The sequence below is a fragment of the Pristiophorus japonicus genome, chromosome 5 (assembly GCF_044704955.1).
Source record: "Pristiophorus japonicus isolate sPriJap1 chromosome 5, sPriJap1.hap1, whole genome shotgun sequence".
Taxonomy (NCBI): Eukaryota; Metazoa; Chordata; class Chondrichthyes; family Pristiophoridae; genus Pristiophorus; species Pristiophorus japonicus.
Window position 1 is genome coordinate 37,868,972 of NC_091981.1, and position 25,674 is coordinate 37,894,645.

The 25,674-nt window shown below is 44.1% G+C and overlaps 1 protein-coding gene across 1 annotated transcript in view; it reads right to left on the minus strand.

The window, feature by feature from the left end:
• LOC139264066 (collagen alpha-6(VI) chain-like) overlaps window positions 1–25,674 on the minus strand; it is a 217,589-nt gene that overhangs the window by 43,030 nt on the left and 148,885 nt on the right. Inside the window, exons 23-29 of the mRNA XM_070880164.1 lie at window positions 13,576–13,638; window positions 8,241–8,303; window positions 5,679–5,741; window positions 5,012–5,062; window positions 4,148–4,183; window positions 3,987–4,049; window positions 3,531–3,593 (exon numbers count right to left, since the gene is read on the minus strand). Coding sequence (XP_070736265.1) covers window positions 3,531–3,593; window positions 3,987–4,049; window positions 4,148–4,183; window positions 5,012–5,062; window positions 5,679–5,741; window positions 8,241–8,303; window positions 13,576–13,638 — 402 coding nt within the window. The remainder of the gene's footprint in view (window positions 1–3,530; window positions 3,594–3,986; window positions 4,050–4,147; window positions 4,184–5,011; window positions 5,063–5,678; window positions 5,742–8,240; window positions 8,304–13,575; window positions 13,639–25,674) is intronic.

The following is a 25,674-nucleotide window of genomic DNA, read 5'->3' on the forward strand; positions in this document are numbered from 1 at the left end:
TTAGTTTTGGCCTGTAACTCATCGTCATATGGAATTGGTTGCGTGTTACAACAAGCCAATGGGTCGGGGAAACTTCAACTTGTCGCGTATGCATCCAAATGTTTGTCTAAAGCAGAAAGACCCGACAGTGTGGTAGAAAAAGAAGCTTTAGCGTGTATGTACAGTGTTAAAAAGACGCATCAATACCTGTTCGGTCTGAGGTTCGAATTAGATACCGATCACAAGCCGTTCATTTTGTTGTTTTCCGAGAGCAAAGGTTTCAATACCAACGTTTCATCCTGCATCCAAAGGTGGCCGCTGACATTATCTGCCTATGATTATGTCATTCGCCACAGAACTGGCACAGAGAATTGTGCCAATGCTTTGAGCCGGTTGCCGTTGCCCACACCGGAGGTGGAAACACCATAAGTGGCAAATTTAATGTTAATCATGGATGCTTTTGCAAGTGAAGGTACCCCTGCCACGGTTCAACAAGTTAAGACCTGGACCAGCCAGGACCCGATATTATCGGTGATAAAGAGTTGCATCCTCAAAGGGGATTGGTCTGCCATACCTAAGCAAATGTGCGAGGATGTCAAACCGTACATTTGTCACAAGGACGAACTGTCTATTCAAGCAGATTGCATATTGTGGGGCAATCGAGTTGTAATACCTAAGGGAGAGAGAAGTTTGTGCATGAGTTACACAACACACATCCTTGTATAGTGATGATGAAGGCCATCGCCAGGTCCCATGCATGGTGGCCAGAAATTTAATCTGAGCAGGATGCGTGCATGCAGCTCAGCAAAGCACCAGTGGAATCGCCGCGGAGTCTGTGGTCCTGGCTGTCCGAACTTTGGTCCAGGATCCATGTAGATGTTTTTAGTGGTGCTGGATGCTTATTCGAAGTGGATAGAATGCATAATCATGTCATCCAGTACGCCCACGGCAACCATAGAGAATCTCAATGTCATGGTCGCGACACCTAGTCTGCCTAACATAGTGGTGAGCGACAATGGGTCGTGCTTCACCAGTCAGGAGTTTCAGGAGTTTGTAAAAAACGGCATAAAGCATGTAAGGTCAGCACCGTTCAAGCCTGCGTCCAATGGACAAGCAGAATGTGCAGTACAAATTATCAAGCAAAGCATGAGGAGAGTAACCCAAGGGTCACTGCCAACCCGCTTGTCTTGCATACTGCTGAGTTACAGGACAAAACTCCACACACTCACAGGGGTCTCGCCTGCTGAACTCATGATGAAAAGAGGTCTTAAGAGCAAATTATCTCTTGTACACCAGGATTTAATAATCATGGTGAATACAGAAGACAGAGTCAACAAGGGTAACCACGATTGAGCAACTGTGTCACACGAGATTTCTGTTAATGATCCTGTATATGTGGTCAGGTTCCCAAATGGATCGCTGGTATAGCCATGGCCAAGGAGAGCAACAGAGTATTTGTTATTAAGCTCAAGAAACTTGCAGGAAACACATGGATCAAACAAAGCTGAGGCACACAGGCGAGCCAGAGCAGTCGGACGAAGAAACCGTCAATAACAAACCAACCTACCAGCAGCCTTCAGTGGACTCAAGGGTCATCAGTGAACCCGGAATTTTCATCACGGACTTGTTCAATAAAAATGGATTTGCAATTCCTGATATGGCCACTGCCACCCCCAACAAGTCAGCCATCCAGCCACCAGCCACAACAGACTCGGTACATTCACCCAAGGCCGGAATCGAACTGAGACGGTCAACCCGGGAGCGCAAATCACCGGACCGTCTCAACCTGTGAAAGACTGTGATAAGATCTCAGAGGAGGGTATTGTCATGTATATACATGCTGTTTGTAGCCACCAGATGGTGTCATTGTTGGAGGCCACTGAGCAGCATGCACATGGTGCCAAGGTTGTATCTTGCTTCGTTAAACAGTACTCAGTTTGAACCTTTATTGCATACATAACAGTTGTATAAATGCTGTCCGCGTGTGCTTGGGTTGTGCACCAGATTCACGAGCCATGTTGTTAATGGATAGCTTATGTCACCTAGTAGCCACCCTCTCATTTGTCATGGTGGTTCGAATGCAGATGGGATAGCGGACTGCGACAGAATGGACGCATCATGATTGCTGCTAAGATACCAGGCATTCGTCTGCATGGTGCGCTGAGTACGGTTGCACACCCACTGGACATTGAGGGAGTGGAATCACTTTTGGTTGTGGTATATCTCAGAGTTTATATGCGGCATCCGAAAAATGACATGCGTGCAGTCAATGGCACCCTGCACCATGGAGAAGCCTGCACTCCTTGAAAAGCTGTGCGCTCACTCTACCTGCTACTCTCTGGCCAGAGAGAATGAAATGTATTCAGCTCTCTTGGAATACAGAGCCTGAGTTACCTCCCCCATGCAATAGTGCACGGCAAATAGGGAGATAACGCAAGTATCTCCTGTTCCAGCCAAGAAGGAGCCCAACACATGAAGGTTCATGGCCACTGTGACCTTCACAGTCAGTTGCAGTTGTGGCTGCAGCAGGTGGCAGATTTCAATGAGGATGTCCTTGGTGAAGTGCAGATGTCTGACACACTGTTCCTCTCCAAGGTCCCTGAACACACTGGGTGGATATGGCTTCCTGCTGGGAACCCTTCTCGCCCTCCTCCCCTCTTCCCCTTCACTCTTCCAGCAGCTTGTCCTGCTCTGTGTCACTTCTGATCATTCTCCCGATCATACTGTAGACCAAGTAGGATGCCTCCGACTGCACCCATATCTGCGAGCAAGTGGTCTGTGTAGAATCCTTGAACTCAGGACAAAGTCCTTCAGCACCTCCCATGCCACTCCCTGTAGACTTTAGCAACTTTAACTCATTCTATACACGACCAAACACTTCTGCAAATGCAGCAAGAGCCAGTAGAAATCAATCAGCAACTAACCTGTAAGTAGTTGATGATCCCTTTAAATAGCGCTGGTGGAGGGTCCTTCTTGCTGCTGAATGCACGTTCAGCTGTGTGAGCTTAAGAGAGGTCATTAGCTGGAGCGTTGAGCTCCAAAATGGCAGCACTGGCGTCAAATCAGTTTGTAACACTGATCGATGTCACGATTGGTCTACTCTGCATACTTCCAGCGCACGCTCCTTGTTCCCACACTAACGCCCTATCCAAGATGGAGTCTGGCGCGGCCCACACCAGAAGTGTGCGTATGTGCGTACCGTGGACGCCACTTTGGAACCAAAACAGCACTCGTAGAGCCCAAACAAGGGGGCTGCTATGGAGCTGAATTTTGCAGTCAACAATTGTGTATAAATGTAAGCACTGGATAGTTAATAAGACAATATCAGATAATCAGGAGCTTCGCTTTGGGTTGGGTTATGTATTAAGATGTGTGCTGACAAATTTACCCCTAACTTCAGTGATAATATGTGGAAGGCAAAAAGGGCCAAAGTCAGTGATCATTGGCTGTAAAGCATTTTGGGATGACCTGAGGTCATGGAAAAATAAATGTGTTTTTATTTTTCAAAGTGCACACACATAGTGGGAAAAATAAACCACCCAAAATCTTACCCTGGGACCAGAATGTCCAAAAGCACCTGGAATCCCCGGTTCACCAGGCAGTCCAGAATTACCCTAAAAAAGGGCAAACATACCAAATTATTTCATTCAGAAGCTCACTAGCTCTCTTTACCATCAATGAATGATTAGTAGCAATGCTTTACCTCTATATTGTTACTGTAATTCATCACTATGCTTCAAAATTCCATTATTAGCTAATTTACTGAAGGCACCGTTTAACCTTTCCATCTTTTTTATTCTCTTTATTCTCGTCTTTTCTTGAAGTTAACTATCAACCTGGCTGTGCACAATATTAATGTAAAATCAGGTGTCGTCACTGATTAAACAATACTCAGTTTATGCATTTTTTAAATCGTTAGGAACAGCAAAGAATTGACTTCATATAGCATCTTGGACAACAAAAACAAGCACGCTTTATCAATTAAATGTGTTAACTGAAACTTCTACCCTCTGCCCTCTTGTTCCTTTGGGCCCTGGATTGCCCCGTTCAGGAGTTTCCCCAACTTCTCCCTAAAAAAACAATGAATAAATATAAAATGAGAACAGGATATTTCTTAATGTGGAAAAGTAGAAGGTGAAAATCTTCTCCTTTAAAACATCACTGATACCTGAATACCAGGGTTTCCATAGATTCCTCGCTCCCCCTGAATGATTAAAAGAAACACAAACGCTGTCAAAAATAACCTGTAAAGCTTTCTCAGCAAGCAGCATTTAACATGTGACAACAAAAATAAGTGAGATATCCTTGTTTTCAGAATTATTTGCAAAAGAAGGACTAAGAAACAAAAAATCAAAGACAAAATATTAAAGGATAAAACTGATTCACTACTGTCGCAGAGGCGAAAAGATATTGGTAAAAACGTTCAACAGCAGCAAAATGTAGAGCTGCTTTAAAAAGACGTGTTGGATATCAAAATAATAAAAATCCTCAATCCATTCCCTATGGATTATTATTTGTGATATCTGGCATGCAGTCAGCGATCACAAATAAGTCCATCTTTGGAATTAATAACTAGATCGGATTCAAATGGCTTCTCACAGTTAACCTTCCAGTTCAGATCATAGTAACAGGAGTAGGCCATTCGGCCCCCGGAGCATCTTCTGTCATTCTATTGGATCATGGCTGATCTGTATCTTAACTCCATTGGTTCCATATCCCTTGATACACTTACATAACAAAAATCTATTGATCTGAATTTTAAAATTTTCAGTTGACCCCCAGACTGAGAAGCTTTTTGCAGGAAATTATAACTTATTACAAGCTCCTGCTGTTCCAATCTATCCATTTATATATACAACAGGCAGACATTTATAGCACTGTGCACCAACTATCAGTGCTGGTGTATCAGAGGAGAATGTGATTCTATAATCCCGGTAACTGTTCAGTAATTGCAGGTCGAATTCTGAAAACAAAGTATAGAAGCCTGTTCCATGGTGAGAGAAATAATAATTATCAATAAGGGCTCTGTTACCTTTCTTCCCTTTGTTCCTGGAGAACCAAATCCACCTATACCATCCATGCCCTGTGTGACAAAGAACATATTTTGCATAATTTAACAGTAACGCGACAATCTCCATAGTGTTGCACACAGATGACGAGGACCGTGTGTGTGTGCGATAGAGTAAAACGGGCGAGTCAGCATCTCTCCTGATTTTTATTGTCATTGACTTCAATGGGGAGAGATGTAAAACGGGCTGCCGATTCACTATCACCCATTTTACACTATCACACAAAGTCAACAATACCCCCAAAAGGTCAAGATCCAGTGTAGTCTTGGTGGTAGGTGGCCAGGTTAGAGGGCAGGAGATAATTGGACCAGATCACACTTGAATGTCATACTACACGATGGGCCGAAATGGCCTCCTTCTGCGCTGTAAATTTCTATGTTTCTATTCTGTCCTTATTTTCACACTTGCATTATAATTTCCTATGTCCACATTTATAATGGAACCTTTCTATGTAAACTTGTAATGCTGTAATTACACCCTCCCACCAGTTGGGAGCGGGGGTGGGGAGTTGTTTAACTTCATGACTATTTCTCATTTCTCTTCTGGATCAATTTTGTTTTACTTGTCAGTTGTTTCTAGAAAGTGTTCACCAAATTTAACACCATGAATAAAAAAAGAGGATAATCTCACCGTGACCCCACGGGGTCCCTCCGGTCCTCTTACGCCTTTGTCCCCAGGATTTCCAGGCTGACCCTATTAAATATCCAAAGGGACAGGTTCGTAAAACTCTTTTCTATTTTTTTCCCCCACACGTGCAGAAATCGACACGGAGGATTTTATTCTTATCAGTACATGCAAAAAACAATCTGATCTTAGTCAGTCTGATATAATGTAAATGATCACCCTGTTTGAATTGTTTCCAACCAGAAGGAATGCATGGCTGTGTAGCAATGATTTATTTTTATGTGCTTTAAATCTTTGTTTTAATGCAGAGAATGATTCTTGTTCTAGTAATGGACTAATGTGTGATGGAGATTTACAGAATTACAGTCAGGGCTGCTCCAAGGGTGAAACACCTGTGAACTCATCCCTTTTTGGCATGGAAGCAAGTCATCCTCGTTTCGAGGGACCGTCTATGATGATGAGGTGAGAGAAGGCAGAGATTGGGTCTTCCGATCTGCACTATGGCCAGGAAGCAGAGTCGAGAGGGTAATCATTTTAATATTACTTGCTTTTTGACACAGATCCTTGTGCAGCAGGAGCAAGGGAAACCAAGTGTGTGCTTCCTGGGATTTTGTAAAATGAATGAATGGAAAATATTGGGGCTTATGCACGTGATTTCCAGAAGTGTTCCTGGTGGGCAAGGCCCAAGAATGCAACTAGTAAAATGAACTTCAGAAACCACCCTAGGCATAGCACTAAACTTAGAAGTGGGCAGGTGAATAGACTGATTAGATTTAAGTTCCATACCTAGAGGGTGGCGAATGTATGGAATGGACTACGCGAGGTAGAGGTAGCTGATTGGCTGATTGTACCAGCCAATGAGAGAAAGTTGCACAAGTACATGGGGAAAAATTTGATGAGAGGTGACATGGGATATATTTCCGAGACACTGAACCATCCAGATTGAACGCAATCGTCTCTGGCACTTTTATACACTCCTATTCTCATAGTCGTGTTTACTCACGATACTTAGAGTAGATGAAACAATTCTGTAAGGTTACATGGAGCTTTCATCTAAGACAAAGACCATGGATCTTTACTGGGTTGGATTTCCAAGTCGTGGTGAGGGGGGTGGGCGGGAAGGAGTTCAGGTTGGTTCCACAAACGCTGTGGAGCTTTAACACCACAGCCTACGTGTGTTTTTTCCCCCAACAGGATCCCTTCCTGGAAGCTAGCCTGATTGACACATTGGCTCCCTGTTGGGCAGGGAACACTGCAGAAGAGGCCGCAGCCCAGGGGTAAGTAGGTTTCGTGCTGCTGGGGTAGAGATTCAGAGCGGGGGCGGGTATGGCATGGCTTGGAGAGTTGGGCCTGGGGGCGGGAGGGCGGGGGGTGGTGATCATGGGGGAGGTGCATACAGCATGGCTTGGAGAGTCGGGGGGTGGAGGTACCAATCGTGAGGGGGCTTGGTGATAAGCGAGGGGAGGGTCAGTGATCGTGAAGCGGAGTTAGCGATAAGCGGGGGTGGTCAGGGATAAGCAGGGGAGTCAGTTATCATGGTGGGGTGCGAGATCGTGGGGGGGCTTCAGTGATTGCAGAGGGCATTCGGTGATTGTGGGGGAGGGGGGCGGGACGGTGATCGTGGCGGGTTGGTGATTGTGGGAGGTTGGTGATCGTGCCGGGGGGGCATTGGTGATAAGCGGGGTTTGGTAATAAACAGAGGGGATCAGTGTTTGGGGGTGTGTGGTCGGTAATCACGGGGTGGGGGGGTGAGTCAGTGATCATCGGTGGGGGCAGGGGCGGGGGGAGGTCCAATCATGGGGAGGGTGGAGGAGGTGAGAAGCAAGGTTAGTTTAGGGATACAGGAGAAAGCACTCCTGCTCTTACTGGCCCACAAGCAATGCTGGAAAAGAACTTATCACTTCCACACAGCAGCCCTTGCCTCCCTTTAGCTGCCGGGTTTCCTGAGGCACTGGAAACCTGGCCAGCCAGGGTTAAAAGTGATAAAATGGAAGAGATAAAATATGAGGCACGCAGCCTCACTAAAATAGTTAAATGAGCAACCGGCCTCCTAAGAGCGGGTTGGGTGCCCGCCCTCTGTCCTGCCTCCGTTAAAATCGGAAGTCGGTTTGTTTGAGGCGGGTTGGGCTTGGGTTTGAGATTTTAAAAATGTTACCATCCCACCCAACCCAAGCCCACTTGTTTTTGGAGGTTAAAATTTCCCTCCATGTTTAAGTACCATTGACATGTCTTCATTATATTGAGAAGTCCAGTAACGTTGTGATCGTTAGGGCGCAAGTTCATGCTACATGTAGGAAGGCTTTGCATTCCTGTGGTATAATGACACACCCTGCACATTAAAATATTGTTTATTGTAGGCTAGATTTTCCAACCTTCAGTATCACATTTTAGGAAGTCAGTCGACAGCACTCCCGATGGATGGACAGTCCTATGGGTGTGCACTAACCTTCATGACTGAACTTCCTAGATTCGCTCTCGATAGGTGCAGCTCTGTGGCAGGAGCACGGAATTGTAAAACCTATTTTTCTGAAACAATGGGCTGGACTAAAAGTGAAAGGGCATACTTACACGGCTTCCGTTCGCTCCAAGATTTCCAACTAATCCATCTTCACCTGCAATTCCATTCGAACCCTGTCATATAATTGACACACAAAATACTGGTCAAGGCTTCATGAAATCATGATTTTATTTCCTTTTATCTCAGAAGTAATTACTGAAACACACAACTGTTGCCAACCCTGCTTTATTATGAGCAGATAGGACAGATACAACAAGGGCATGTGATATGTCGGCCTCCAATTCTTCCTCCCTCCCGATCTTGAGAAAAGCCAAGTTAGATCACATTGGGATTGCTGTTCATCTCTAACCCTGAGATCTCTGCCTGGCCTTAGTGTGTTACCTGCTGATCTCGAGCATCGATATTCACCAACCTCAATCTTTCTAGCATTGTAATCCATACTATACACTGAACTGTCATCAGTTGCCTTGCAAAACTTCCAAAACGGTGTGAAACTACAATTTTAAAGTAAATTAGCCCATTCTTGTATTAAGTTATGGTGTCTTTCTTACAACAGTGGCAACTTATACTTATATAGCACCTTTAATGTAATAAAACATCCCAAGGTGGTTCACAGGAGTGTTACCAAAAAAATAAATTTGACACCAATCCATATAAGGAAATGTTCAGGTGGATGACTAAAAGCTTGGCCGAAGAGGTAGGTTTTAAGAGCGGCTTATAGGAGGAAAGAGAAGTAGAGAGGCGGAGAGAATTAGGAAGGGAATTCCAGAGTTTAGGACCTCGGCAGCTGAGTGCCGACCAGCCAATGGTGGAGCATTTAAAATCGGGAATGTTCAAAAGGGCTGAATAGGTGGACCGCAGAGGTCGAGGGCTGGAGGAGATTACAGAGGTAAGGAGGGGCAAGACCATGGAGGGATTTGAAAACAAGAATGAGAATTTTAAAATCGAGGCGTTGCTTAATATGGAGCCAATGCAGGTCAGGGAGCACAGGGGAGATGGGTGAGCAGGACATGGTGTGAGTTAGCGCACGGGCGACAGAGTTCTGGATGACCTCAAGTTTATGGAAGATAGAAATGGGAGGCCAGCCAGGTTGCATTGGCATAGTCAAGTCTAGAGGTAACAAAGGCATGGTTGAAGGTTTCGGCAGTGGATAAGTTCAGGTAAGGACAGAGGCGGGCGATATTACAAGGGTAGAAATCTGGTCTTAGTGATAGAACGGATATGAGGTAGTAAGCACAATTCGTGATCAAATATCACACCAAGGTTGCAAAACTTGGTCAGCCTTAGACAGTTGCCGGGGAGAGAGATAGACTCAGTGCAAAGGGTTCTCCCACAGACTTCGAAATTAGTTTGTGCACAATCTTAGGGTGAATTGAAACCCTGAAAACTCAATGTTCATTATCTGTCTATCCATCCATCCACCTATCTATCATATAATTGATGATTTCACACTTCTATCCAACCTCCCATGAATAGAAAAGAAGTGAAATCAGCTTTGCCACTAACCTAGCTTGGTAGCAATTGTGAATGAACTGAAAATACAAGCATCAAATTTGGCATTGGTTTTGCTGTTGGGAGTGACTAGGGACAGATTTAGGACTGTGAAGTCTGTGCAATTACATGGGACCCCGAGTCAGTCAGGGACCCCCCCAGGGAATTCAATGATATGTTTGTCCAGTGACATGTAGGTCGCCCAAACTGAACCTTCGCACGGGCTCCCACAAGGCTATTGAGAGACAAACTCAGTGACTTTATTGGGTTTCTCAGCTTTGCAAACTAGATGTTTACAGCAGGTCAGTCAGTGAAACAGATGGAGCAATAATTGTGGCAATCAGGAGAAATGTAAACATCTGTTAGAAACCAAGGATTCCTAAAAATGTATAAAACTCTTAGGAATATATAAAACTAATATGAATGTTGTGTTTAAATCATTTTGAACTGGAAACAAATTGTCTATTGAAGATGCTCAGAAATGCTAATGTTCTGGCAGTCTGTTGAGATGCTATAGTATTTTGCACTATGAAAAACATTAACTGTGGTTTTCTAGTTAACGCTTCAGTTTGTTTATATATCTTGTATAGAAAAGCTTTAGAATCGATGGAAATTGTAAGAGTTAACATAAACATGTTGCTACGTCGTAAAAAGATAATGAGCAGTTTTCTGGTTTGGCTTCTGGGATCAAAGAGAGGATCAGGAAGAGAGATAAGAGAGATTTCCATCGGAAGAAACCCTTGGATAGCGACATATGGTCAGAATTGTAAGACATGTTTAAGGTGGGTTCTTGAAACAAGGATCAAGACAAAGAACTAGAAGTCTTATTGGACATTACATTTTTAGAGGAACCTCTATAGATCAAAAGGTCTTGGCAATATCCAGGGTCGGGTCCACCCCTAAAAAGAGAATAAAAGTGATACTTAGAGATCTGTTTAGCACAGGCGGTGGAGGGGAGAGCGGAACAGAAGTCGAGCTGGTTGAACACTCTTCGAGATTGATCCCATGCTTTACCAAAGAAGGCTCTAGACAGAGAGAGAGACTGTAAGCTAAAGAAAACTGCTTAGGTGTGCCAGCCGTTTGTCTGATCGGAATCGGTATCAACTATCTGTTATGCTTGTATGTTTTTGCTATATAACTAATGTGCTTTATTCCATCTTAAACTCTGATTAAACACAATATATCCACCAGATTGGTTTACAGTTGATCCTGATTATTAAAGTGAATAGAGATAGCCTTAACCTGGCATATTTCTCACACAACTGAACAGCACTGGAGAGATGCCAGAACAGCTGCTGAAGAATATTGTGGACATTAGTGATGTGGAATTGATTCAACTCCACAAGGCAATTTTAAAGTACTTGGAATATTTAGCCAGGGAGAGGGAGTGATAGAAATCTTTAGCTGCCAGATCTAGCGATGAACTGCCAAGATGGGTCACACATTATTTATGTTTCTTTTTTACTTCCCATGGCTGGTGTTGTGCAGAGCCAGAAGCTTAAGAGATCATCCAAGGTTAAATGGGGATATTGATGGTGGAAGTAAGGTAGTTGTGGAGATCATCAATATCACCACAGGTGGAGAGAAGGAGGACAGGAAAGTTGGAGCTTGTAAGATGCTAGTAAGGGAGCTTTGAAGGTATTTTCTCCCAAGGAGTGAAAGTGAAAACGGTGGGTGGGACATCTAAGGTGACATGTGATAAGCAGCAATAGGGGTCTGAGAGAGCTCAATCTGACATGGAAATCTCTGAAGTCTTGACACCCAATTTGATGACAAGATCGAGAGGATGGCCACTTGTGTCGGTGAAAAAGTATGGAGAATGATTTGAAGAATGTGAAGGCAGGAATGTCACTGAAAGAAGGGGAGGGCAAGCTTAGAGGTTGAAATTATTTGGCTTCCTACACTGTTTTTGTTTGACAACGTTTCTGTGAAGTGCCTTGGGACATTTTACTACGTTAAAGATGCTATATAAATACAATGTAACAACAACTCAACGCAAGCTTCAGGAACAGCGACCAATCTTTTTGCTGGGCACCTTTCACCCCTCTGCTTTGAACACTGACTTTAGGAACAGACCTTAGCTATATCTCCTTTTTTAACAACAGAGGGAGGAGTAGATTTAGCAGTGTCTGTAGGGAGTAGGGCAGTTTGATATTTGGAATGGTGTGGAAATATCAGAAAGGATTAAGAAGTTTGTTCAGATCTGGGGTCTAAAAAAACTAACAAGCTCTCTTGCACAAAAAACAAGCAGGCGTTAACCTCAGGGTCAATGAGATAAGGGATGAGGTAGAGTTGTAACCATCAGGGAAAGTCACAGGATAATAAAGCCAAATGCCAAATTAGCAAGTTCTAGCAATTGCTAATGACTGAACAAAAGTTCAGGCTAGGAATAACAGATTGAAGACCAACGGACAGGAGGGAGTTACCCACCATCACAGGACCAGCTGTGGCCACAGTAGGGGAGTGATAAGAAAGAATTCCAGGGATCAAATTAATGGTCACACACGGGAAGGGAGACTCCCAACTTGGTAATAACTTTTGGAGGCGAGAGACAAGTTGAGATAACAGCAGAATGTCTCTGTATCTTGTAGAAAGAAGCAGGCAATTAATAGCAACCTATATGGTTAACAAAGGGACAAAAAAGTTATAAAAATGGACAAGTTGGGACAGTCCGTAGCGAGGACCGGGACCAACACTCGACAGAAGCAAGGACCAGGGAGCAACCCTTGAAGGAACAGTGTCAGGATCAGATTGATCACCTGGGACGTATTCGGTAACTATGAGAGAGTGTTGAGTTAAACAGAGTATTTTGAGTGGCAAGGAACACTTTTTGGAATGCCTTGTTTGCAGAGTTAAACAGAGTTAAATAGAGTATAAGTAGTGAGTCTTATACTTCTTTTGTATTGAGTAACTATAGAGTATAAGTCTTGTACCTTTTCTGCATTGAAGAATTATAGAGTATAAGTAGTGAGACTGGTACTTTTCCTGTATTAAATGAATATTAACGATACTGCCATTTGTCTAGTGTGTAATTTGGTATTTAACTCAGGAACTGTCGCAGGCAACTACTCGTCACATGACTAGTGAAATTGCCGCTTGCGCAATAAATGGAGACCATTCATTAAAACATAACAGTGGCAGGGCGTCTGAGCTTGTGCTGTCAACCTGTTTTTTTTGTTGTTGTCTTTTCTGGACTGATGGGAGCAGGTTTCTTTCTCGAGTGAAAGGGTGTAAAGCATCAGCTGGATTGAGCGCAGAGAGGAAAATCAGAGGGGCGGGGGGAACACATGCCCATAATGCAGCCCATCTGATTCCCCATCCAGGCTTGCAATCCTCACTGCCAAGTTTCACCATGTGTTCTGCTCAGGTGATGCTTGATGCCCAAATGTTAAAGAGGTAAAATTTGTCCCCTTGAGATCTGCCAACATTTTATGCTTTTATTTCAGAAATAATTGCATTTGCCACATGCCGTTTTTTCCCCTTTCTCCATCTTTTCCTGTTTTCTTAGCTTTTTTGGGTGGGTCTGAATCACTCATCACTATTTCTATATTCTTTTGTCCTTTTCTGTCTCTCCAACACTTCACTAACGAACTTTTACATCATCCAACCAATTTTTCTGAAGTTGTTTTTGCAGGCCATTCAACTGATTATCTCCCTTTCAGTGACTAGTGTAACTGCTGTATCTCTCCCCTCTGCCCTTTCCCTTCTCCTCTCTATTTTGTTCTAAACATACTAAATGCTTTTTTATATTTTAGTCCTCTGTTCTGATGAAGGATGCACACCCAAAGTGTCTTTTCTACTTACAGATACTGGCCCACTTGCTGCACATTTCCAGCATGACCCGTTTTTATAGTATTTCTTGACCATTTATCAAGTTTCAGATAGAATACTGACCTGCTGACCTCTGGGTCCACGCCCACCTTTTCGACCTTTTAATCCATAACTGCCAGGGTCTCCCTTTGATTAAAAAAAATCACATAAATCAGATATTGCTTGTAGATTTTGAGTTATTAAACATTATGTGTACCGATAATAATTGACCTGTAGTAGAATCTGTTTTTAATGATTATTATTTATGGCAACTATCTGGATCGGCAGTGAAATCCTGTTGTACTGATCACTGCTTGTAGTTTATAATGAATAAAGTATCACACTCTGGCCTCAAATTTCATACTTATAAAACGACAAGAAATCAGAACTCTGTAACTATGAGCTTGGAAGGAAACTTATCAATAAACAAACACTCAACCAATTAAATCATTCAAAGATTTATTTCACAATCTCTTCAGGCACAAGTCAGATCTCAGTAACTGGTAGAAAATCTATTATTCAAGCAATAAAGGAGGCACTGAACCAAGTAAATTACTCAACGATTTTTCAAAGGTCTTCTTTCTGTTTTCTTTCCTCTCACACACATCGTTTGTAAATTAGGGTTTCTGACATAACAAGAACATAATTAATTACATATTTCAGAATGGCATAATGAAACTCGTCTACATATTTATGTTTCATCTTTTTCAGCATCTTTATTTTGTTCTGAGGCCTCTTGCTTTCTCACAAATCCTGGAGACAACTTTTTGAGCACATGTGGTCAGCCTCACTCGCTGACTGCACATGTTAGGAAATCATGGTTCCTGCCCATGATCTTCCATTCATTGATTTTCAGCGGACACTAAATCACAGACAGAACACTTGTAGCTTCTCACTATCCATCTCCAGCTCATGAAGCTGCTTGACATCGTCCGCACTCTGCAAATCGGCCCTTATATTTTAACCAGAATGTGGTTTTAGCACTGTCCGGCCCATTCCATCCTTCCCTACGGTGTATCCGTGATCGCTGCCACTCACACAAGTGTGAATCTATCCTTTTTCCATGAAGCCCATTTAATTTCTTCTCTTTCCTTTTCCTGTAGTGCTTTTGTTTTTATTACTTTTTATCTTTTATCAGTTTTGATCTCTTCTTTTTCCCTCCCAAGTCTCCCATTTGATCACCTTTGGCCTTTTACCTCACCCTTTAACCACGACCCATCCAGTCACCTGACTTCTACCCCCTTCATTCTCCATTCTCAATCACTCCACTTTGCCCATTGGGTTGAGGCTGTCCACTGAATCACTGTTTCAATGCCTCCGAGATGCGGCCAGGGGATGTGAGCCCAAGGTTTCGGGCAGCTGAATAGCCAGACAGCAATCGCAGGTACAGTGCCGCCCATAAAATGGCTTTATCGTTTAAGCCATCATGAAAGCTTCTATCTTCCACGCTCACCATATCTTCACCTGACACCTTGCTCATCAGTTCCTACTCCACAAACTTTCTTACGACATCCTGGACAATGGCCTCATCAAGAATAAGCTCTTTGGCCTCAACTCTGATCTTATCTCCCTCTGCATAATGTGCAACAGATTCATCAACAGCCTCTCAACAGCTCTCAATAGTTTCCCTTCTCAGTCATTTGTTCCCTTTAGGCACACACAAGATACAGAGTAGCACCAATAGGTTATACACACCCACTGCATCTGACTACAATTACATTCAAACAATACAAAACCTCAACTACACTTTCCAAATATAACATCCAGCACTCCAATTATACCCCTACCACTAATACAATATAATTTACCCTTTACCCAAATAAAAACCCACTACCCCCAAAACTCAATACAACCTCTACATGCTACAATATCCTAATGCTCATTCATTCAATACGATTCCTTCATCACCCACCCAACTCTTTCCCAGCACATTCACCATCTTTAACACCTGATCCTAACCCTTCTCTCTGATCTAATCATTTACCATCCTCCCACAAACCATGACCTGCCAAAACACAAAAGCTTCTCCACCCACCCCACTGCTTCCCCTCTCAACCTAGCTATACCTCCACTATTGTGCTCCATATAACACACTAACATTGGGCAAGCCTTTGGATAGTGGTAGACATTCCCTCCCACCCCGAGGTCTGGAGATGCAGGGTTCGAACCCTGCTCCAGACAGTCCTGGCGAGGGAAGACCGCAGCTCCAGCTCTGAATTCTGGTTTGACATCCAGCGGGATATTTGCATCCAGTGGATGTGGGAGCCCCCGCCCCCCTCATTGTATTGGTTATGGCAGCCCATAAAAATCTCCCCCAAATAGGATTATCCACACTATAGGCTGATAGAAAATAGTTACGGCCATGGACGCAGCATTCACATCACGCCCTAATAGACTGTTAATCAGCCTGTGCATAAGAACATAAGAAATAGGAGCAGGAGTAGGCCATTTGGCCCCTTAAGCCTGTTCCGCCATTTTTTAAGATCATGGCTGATCTGATCATGGACTCAGCTCCACTTCCCTGCCCGCTCCCCATAACCCTTTATTCCTTTATCGCTCAAAATTCTGTCTATCTATGCCTTAAATATATTCAATGTCCCAGCCTCCACAGCTCTCTGAGGCAGAGAATTACACAGATTTACAACCTTCTGAGAGAAGAAATTCCTCCTCATCTCAGTTTTAAATGGGCAGCCCCTTATTCTGAGATTATGCCCCCTAGTTTTAGTTTCCCATTGAGTGGAAAATCCTCTCTGCATCCACCTTGTCGAGCCCCCTCATTATCTTATATGTTTTGATAAGATCACCTCTCATTCTTCTGAACTCCAATGAGTATAGGTCCAACCTACTCAACCTATCTTCATAAGTCAATCCCCTCATCTCCGGAATCAACCCAGTGAACCTTCTCTGAACAACCTCCAATGCAAGTATATCCTTCCTGAAATACGGAGCCCAAAACTGTACGCAGTACTCTAGGTGTGCCTCACCAATATCCTGTACAGTTGTAGCGGGACTTCTCTGCTTTTATACTCTATCCTCCTTGCAATAAAGGCCAACATTCCATTTGCCTTTCTGATTACTTGCTGTACCTACATACTTATTTTTTGTGGTTCATGCACAAGGACCCCCAGGTCCTTCTGTACTGCAGCACTTTGCAATTTTTCTCCATTTAAATAATAATTTGCTTTTCTGCCAAAGTAGATAACCTTACATTTTCCCACATTATACTCCATCTGCCAAATTTTTGCCCACTCAGTTAGTCTGTCTATATCCCTTTGCAGATTTGTTTGTGTCCTCCTCACAATTTGCTTTCCCACCCATCTTTGTATCATCAGCAAACTTGGCTACATTACACTCGGTCCCTTCATCGAAGTCATTAATATAGATTGTAAATAGTTGAGGCTCCAGCACCGATCCCTGCGGCACCCTACTAGTTACTGTTTGCCAACCGGAAAATGATCCATTTATTTTCTGTTAGTTAGCCAATCCTCTATCCATGCTAATATATTACCCCCAACTCTGTGAATTTTTATCTTGTGCAGTCACCTTTTATGTGGCACCTTATCGAATGCCTTCTGGAAATCCAAATACACCACATCCACTGGTTCCCCCTTATCCACCCTGCTCGTTACATCCTCAAAGAACTCCCGCAAATTTGTCAAACATGATTTCCCTTTCATAAAGCCATGCTGACTCTGCTTGATTGAGTTATGCTTTTCCAAATGTCCTGCTACTGCTTCCTTAATAATGAACTCCAGCATTTTCCCAACAACAGATGTTAGGCTACCTGGTCTTGAGTTTCTTGCTTTCTGTCTACCTCCTTTTCTGCCTCCTGAAATTTCTCCCCCCACCCGACTGACTGGGATGCACTTACCGTTTTGTTGGTAGATTTACTGTCCCAATCCATGGAGCAGTGTTTTTGCATTGCCAGTGTCGGGGCGGCGAAGTTGGGCGTTTGAGGGGCAGAAGTTGTGGTGAGCGGGTCGGATGTTGCTGAGGTGTCACAACGTCCCTCCTCTTCACTTAAAGTGGAGGGCCGCTGCGAACTCTGCAGCCACATTAGTGGCACCCACCGGGGCACCAGGGAGTTTTTCAGCAGCCCGGTACCCAAGAGGGGGTGCTAGGCTGTCTGTTGATGGCCCGGTCGAACTCGTGGCAGCCATTGTCAGGCCGACCTGGGAGTCGCCCATCCAGTGGAAGCTTCTCGCCTGGGGAAAGCTGTCAGGGGCACTGACCGGCGGCCGATCCGCTCCCGCGGGGCAATTACCCACGTGGGGCGGAAATGGAGTCGTCGCCGATCGTTAGGGGGTTGACGTGTGCCCGATGGGGCGACAACATGGGCGGGGTGGTGACGTTCTCCACCAGGAAAATTCACGAGGGCAACTTCTGAAATGTCGCCGACTCTGCGCCGACTAGGCGGTGAGTGCTTTCCGCACCATTACCGTCTCTTTCAGATGGTGGCGGCTCTTAAAAAATGGGCCAATTTCGGCCCCTCTGTGTGAAAAAGTTAATTCCCTCTGTTCTAAATCTCACATTTAATCTTCTATCTTTGGCCCCTTTTTCTTCACCCTTCAACTACTGCACACAATCTGCTTCTATCTACCCTGTCCTCTCCTTTCCTATTAGTTCCATCATATCAACCTTTAATGTGCATTGATCTACCGCAAAAAGACCACATTTTTCAAGGCAACAAGTATAAAGTATTGCATTAAATAAGTAAAAGGCTGAAATGAAAATCACCAATCACGAAGGTCAAAAAAAGTACAAGTCAAAAATAGATAGTCAGCAAGAGCAGCCAATAAAAGAAAGAAAAGAAAGAAAGATTCTTATCTGCAACTTGAAGCCAGTATAAATGAGGAGCAGCTTGCTGTGACTGACATGCACCAAGATAGCACCAAGGCAGTGACCAAAAGTTGGCTTCAAGTGTAATTTTGTACATTCCTTCAGCTGAAATTTTTGCAGATAAAATGCTTAATAAATTAACCTGTTCTGCACACACTCTGATTTTCAGTCACAGGGTTGCACATGCGATGTTGTAAATCTGGGATATATATTATTGCAGAGGCCTATTCTTGTATAGCAAGCCTGACAGTCGCTCTAGCTGGACCATGAATTGTTGAAATGAGCTTTTGGTGGGTTTTTTTCTGAAAATGCTCTGGTTTTTCTTATTTGGCTGATGTCTATGTTAATCATGGCAACCTCCTCCCCTATTCATTTTGACTTCAGAGTACAGTTCAGAATCTTTTTGTTCTGAGTCAAATGGACATTCGCAGATTTTACTTGCTGTTTACAAGCCTACCCTTTCAGTTCAGTGATGTTAAGATGACTGAAAGTTACACACTATCCTGACTTGGAAGTATATCGCCTTTCCTTCATCGTTGTTGGGTCAAAATCCCGGAGCTCCATCCCTAATACCACTGTGGGAGCACCTTCACCACACGGACTGCAGTGGTTCAAGAAGGCGGCTCACCACTACCTTCTCAAGGCCAATTAGGGATGGGCAATAAATGCTGGCGTTGCCAGCGGCACCCACGTCTCATGAACGAATAAAAAAAAATAACAGTTACCAGAAGTTACAGCAAGCAAACAGGCCATTCAACCCAACCAGCCCCTGAGAAAATACTCCAAGTTACAGAAACCTACTGCTCCCATATTCCTTCATCTCCTTTTCCTTGTGTTTGGTGAGCCACACCTCTCACACTCGGCTCAACATTCAAAGTGGTGAGGAATTATTGAAAATTTGAGGAAACTCGGTGGAAAAACTGACAATGAGAAGTTACTAAGAACATGTGAAAATAATGAATCAAGCAGCATGATCTCGCAAAAAATATAAAAAAGAAGGGCGAAGGACAATCAATTAAAATTATGCCACATATTTTTTTGGCTCCCATCTTGGTTCCACTTTATGGTAAATTTCAAAAAAATACAATAGTCGGGTATTTGCTAACCTCGGCGGGTGTGTGGCGGGTCCCAGCCCCACTGCTGGCTCCATCCTGCTCTGTGAAATGAATTTCCCTTGATGGGGCTTGTTAAGCCTGTCCAGCGCATTTGCCGGCCAATTAGAGGAAGTGGGTCTGGTGACATCATTTAATGACGCATCACTTGCCAGTTTCCTTAAAGGGACCATGTCCAAATGTAATTTGACAGTTGTTCTGTCAGTGTTATACAGCATTGGGATGCTGCAAACAATGACAATCACAGCACAGAGAGGCCGGGCTGCAACTATGTTCTCCCATGACCCCATCCAGATGCTTATTGAGGGAGTCACAGCATGCAGGTGGTTCTCTTCCCTTCCCATGGGCGGAAGAGACTTCCCCAGGAGATCAACACAGCCTTGTTGCACATTGGAGAGGAGGGCACATGCAAGATGTGGTCAGGAGGACCTGGGTGCAGTGGTGTAAATGTTTTAATGATCTCAGTGGATCACGAAACATTTGTACAAAGCCACACTCAACCTCATCCTACTGTGCCTCTCATCACATCCCCATTACTCTGCCTTCCCTACTTTAATCCTGCACATCACTACTCACATCAACTTACCTAGGATCTCCACCCATCCCTCTCTATCTACATTATCACATGCCCATCTCACTAGCCACCCCTCACACTCACCCTCAGCCTAGTGCAAGCATACCAACTAACAACACACAAGGGTAGGCCCACAGGTGTTTTACGCAATGTTCATGTAAAGTTTCTGTTAATATGGTGTCAAACATTGAAATCTTTATTTTCAACACCTTGAACAGATTTGTGCGCACCTTTGGAAGTGACTTAGTGAGTTGCAGTGAATGGTAAGACATAACGGTACCTACTGTAATAGTCATGAGTGTGAAAGGAATGGCTTGGGCATTGCTTTTAAAAAAAAAATCGTTCATGGGATGTAGGCGTTGCTGGCAAGGTCAGCATTTATTGCTCATCCCCAATTGCCTTTATAACTGAGTGGCTTGCTGGGCCATTTCAGAGGGCAGTTAAGAGTCAACCACAGTGCTATAGGTCTGGAGTGACATATAGGGTAAGGACCAGGTAAGGATGGTAGATTTCCTTCCCTCAAGTACATTAGTTAACCAGATGGGTTTTTACGACAATCCGGTAGTATTCATGGTCACCATCACTAGCTGTTTAGTCCAGATTTATTTAATAGAATTTAAATTCCACAGCTGCCATGGTTAGTCCAGCCACTGGATTACTAGGCTAGTAACATAACCACTGTGCTACCGTTCCCTACAGTAGGGATGCTTTATGCCGTTGGCACATCATATGGCAGCCAGGCTGTATAGCGTCAAGTGAAGTAAATCTGCCCATGATGAGGCCATCCTTGGTCTCCCAGGCAGCAATGTGGTTGGGTGCTGATGCCCTGTATCCTGTGCAGCATTAGCTGATTACGGAGAAGGTTGGTGTTGTTGTTGGTGCTGCTGGTGTGCCTTGTGCTGCTGGTGTTGAAGCTGATCATGGTGGGATTCTGAGGACCAAGTTGAGAGAGTATAAAGGGCACCCATGTTGATGGAATAGAAGGCAGGTGAAGTAGAGATGACAGAAGTGATCTGTCAATGGTGAGAGAGGTAATGAGGCCATACTGGATGGAAACTTGCATAAAGACTTGCAGCATGATGAATCTGTTGTGGAATTTCAGTGAGGAACATCTTGTAGCTGAGGGAAGATATATCTGTAAGGTGGGAGCTTTTACCTTACATTTGAAGCTGTCAACTCAATCAGCTGATTCAATGGCCACTGAACACCAGCCTCAACTTGACAGACGTGGTCCATGACCGGCGTGGACCCCGTGGATGAGCTGTCAAATGCAAAAGGTAAGCTGAAAATCATTTATAAGTGGCTCTAAACAAGCCACCAATGAACTGAATTGGGTTGCCTGCCACTGAGTGTTGGGTCTGCTCAGCACTGACAGATCCAACATCGGGACCTGCTGTCAAAAATATCAAATTTCCCACCTGACCTGCCACCAATCCTGTCTGCTGAACCTCCAGAAAATTTCGGCCAACGAATAGATGTTAAACTATAACACTAATGAAAACTAGTTATAGTTTAAAATGAAATTTGGATACTGGGCATGCCTTGAGGATGTGATCCATGTGAGTATGATATTTGGTGATTTTTTTTTAAATGAAGCTGAAATGTAGAAATGTTTTAAAATGTGGTTGAAACTGTAAAACTACACTTTAGGTCGGATATTGGCTCAGAAATTGCGGTTGGAGGCTTCCTGCGGGCGGACCCCTCCGATCGAAATTACTTTTACGAAAATACCTGGTGGTCCCGGAGGAACGTAGGGCGAGACTTTCCACTTCACATTGCCCATCTATGGCCCATATATCGCCCAAAATGGACCTCTATTGTCCATTTTTTTGAAAAAGTGGAAACTAAGCCAGAAATAGCACCGGAAAAATAAGCCCCCAAGTTTCGGCTCACTTAGCTGAACTAATCGCTGAGCTGATCGCCCACACAAGGCCCATCCCAAGTTTCAGCACATCGCCATCACAAGGCTGGGCTGATGGAAGGCCGAAAACATCGCTGTGAAACAGCTGCTTTTTGCGGGCTTTACAGGAGAAAATGGGCACTATGGGCGCCATTTTGAAGATCGGAGGAAGGGGGAGACAGCCAAAAAAATCGTGCTTAGATGCTTGTGAGTGATTTATGGGTCCTGTATAACTAGGTCCACTCAGATTTTTAATTATATTTAATTTTGCGAATAGTAGCCCAGTGGATTAGGCATTTTTTGGTGAAAAGTTCATTTATACCTAGTGAAAATAATTATTTAAAGTGAAGGGGGCCTAGTGTTAGACTGGGGCTGGAATAGAGAGAGTATTAGACTGAGATTGGTATACAGTGTTAGACTGGGGCTTGTATAGAGAGAGTACTTTAATAGATTCACATTCTTTAGTGAAAACTTCATTTATAGCAATTGAAAATAATTATTGATCGTGATGGGGCCTATGCTTTCTGCACCATTACTCGTAACTGCTGGTTTCTGAAAGGATCAATCAAAGAAGTGGCGGAGAAATGCGTAGACAGAGACAGAGGAGGTGAGCGTACAGCCAACGGAGGTACAAAGAAACGCAATCTTACCTCAACTTGTCTGAAAACGCGTGTCTAAGGAGGCTGCGCTTCTGGAAGGAGGTCATCGATGAGATTTGCCAGCTCATCAAAGGGGATCTTCAGCCTTCCAGCATCATCAGAACCGCACTGTCCGTTGAGGTGAAGGTTACTGCAGCCCTAGCCTTCTACGCTTCGTGATCTTTTCAGGCTTCAGCTGGCCTTGTGATGGCGATATGCTGAAACTTGGGATGGGCCACGTGTGGGCGATCAGCTCGGCGATCAGTTCGGCGAAGTGAGCCGAAACTTGGGGCCTTATTTTTCCGGCGCTATTTCTGGCCTAGTTTCCACTTTTTCCTCAAAATGGACGATAGAGGTCCATTTTGGGCAATATATTGGCCATAGATTAGGCAATGTGAAGTGGAAAGTCTAGCACTACGTTCTCCCAGGACCACCAGGTACTTTCGAAAAAATAATTTCGATCGGAGGAGTCTGCCCGCAGGAAGCTTCCGGCCACAATTTCTGAGCCAATATCCGACCTAAAGTGTCACATGCTGCTGTATTCAGCAGGTGACTGAAGCCCTTTAACATAGAAACATCGATAGAAACATAGAAAATAGGTGCAGGAGAAGGCCATTCAGCCCTTCGAGCATGCACCGCTATTCAATGAGTTCATGGCTGAACATGCAACTTCAGTACCCCATTCCTGCTTTCTTGCCATACCCCTTGATCCCCCTCGTAGTAAGGACTACATCTAACTCCTTTTTGAATATATTTAGTGAATTGGTCTCAACAACTTTCTGTGGAAGAGAATTCCACAGGTTCACCAATCTCTGGGTAAAGAAGTTTCTCCTCATCTCGGTCCTAAATGGCTTTCCCCTTATCCGAAGACTGTGACCCCTGGTTCTGGACTTCCCCAACATTGGGAACATTCTTCCTGCATCTAACCTGTCTAAACCTGTCAGAATTTTAAACGTTTTTATTAGATCCCCTCTCATTCTTCTGAACTCCAGTGAATACAAGCCCAGTTGATCTAGTCTTTCTTGATATGTCAGTCCCGCCATCCCGGGAATCAGTCTGGTGAACCTTCGCTGCACTCCCTCAATAGCAAGAATGTCCTTCCTCAAGTTAGGAGACCAAAACTGTACACAATACTCCAGGTGTGGCCTCACCAAGGCCCTGTACAACTGTAGCAACACCTCCCTGCCCCTGTACTCAAATCCCCTCGCTATGAAGGCCAACATGCCATTTGCTTTCTTAACCGCCTGCTGTACCTGCATGCCAACCTTCAATGACTGATGTACCATGCCACCCAGGTCTCGTTTCACTTCCCCTTTTCCTAATTTGTCACCATTCAGATAATAGTCTGGCTCTCTGTTTTTACCACCAAAGTGGATAACCTCACATTTATCCACATTATACTTCATCTGCCATGCATTTGCCCACTCACCTAACCTATCCAAGTCACTCTGCAGCCTCATAGCATCCTCCTCGCAGCTCACACCGCCACCCAACTTAGTGTCATCCGCAAATTTGGAGATACTACATTTAATCCCCTCGTCTAAATCATTAATGTACAATGTAAACAGCTGGGGCCCCAGCACAGAACCTTGCGGCACCCCACTAGTCACTGCCTGCCATTCTGAAAAGTATCCATTTACTCCTACTCTTTGCTTCCTGTCTGCCAACCAGTTCTCAATCCACATCAGCACACTACCCCCAATCCCATGTGCTTTAACTTTTCACATTAATCTCTTGTGTGGGACTTTGTCAAAAGCCTTCTGAAAGTCCAAATACATCACATCAACTGGTTCTCCCTTGTCCACTCTACTGGAAACATCCTCAAAAAAGTCCAGAAGGTTTGTCAAGCATGATTTCCCTTTCACAAATCCATGCTGACTTGGGCCTATCATGTCACCTCTTTCCAAATGCGCTGCTATGACATCCTTAATAATTGATTCCATCATTTTACCCACTGCCGATGTCAGGCTGACCGGTCTTTAATTCCCTGTTTTCTCTCTCCCTCCTTTTTTAAAAAGTGGAGTTACATTGGCTACCCTCCACTCCATAGGAACTGATCCAGAGTCTATGGAATGTTGGAAAATGACTGTCAATGCATCTGCTATTTCCAAGGCCACCTCCTTAAGTACTCTGGGATGCAGACCATCAGGCCCTGGGGATTTATCGGCCTTCAATCCCATCAATTTCCCCAACACAATTTCCCGACTAATAATGATTTCCCTCAGTTCCACCTTCTTATGAGACCCTCTGACCCCTTTTATATACGGAAGGTGGTTTGTGTCCTCCTTAGTGAATACCGAACCAAAGTACTTGTTCAATTGGTTTGCCATTTCTTTGTTCCCAGTTATGATGTCACCTGATTCTGATTGCAGGGGGCCTACGTTTGTCTTTACTAACCTTTTTCTCTTTGCATATCTATAGAAGCTATTGCTGCCCATTTTATTGTTCCCTGCAAGCTTCCTCTCGTACTCCATTTTCTCTGCCCTGATCAAACCGTTTGTCCTCCTCTGCTGAGTTCTAAATTTCTCCCAGTCTCCGGGTTCGCTGCTATTTCTGGCCAATTGTATGCCACTTCCTTGGCTTTAATACTATCCCTGATTTCCCTTGAAAGCCACGGTTGAGCCACCTTCCCTTTTTTATTTTTACGCCAGACAGGGATGTACAATTGTTGTAGTTCATCTATGCGGTCTCTAAATGTCTGCCATTGCCCATCCACTGTCAACCCCTTAAGTATCATTTGCCAATCTATCCAAGCCAATTCACGCCTCATACCTTCAAAGTTACCCTTCTTTAAGTTCTGGACCATGGTCTCTGTATTAACTGTTTCATTCTCCATCCTAATGTAGAATTCCACCATATTATGGTCACTCTTCCCCAAGGGGCCTCGCACAACGAGATTGCTAATTAATCCTCTCTCATTACACAACACCCAGTCTAAGATGGCCTCTCCCCGAGTTGATTCCTCGACATATTGGTCTAGAAAACCATCCCTTATGCACTCCAGGAAATCTTCCTCCACCGTATTGTTTCCAGTTTTGTTAGCCCAATCTATATGCATATTAAAGTCACCCATGATAACTGCTGCACCTTTATTGCATACACCCCTAATTTCCTGTTTGA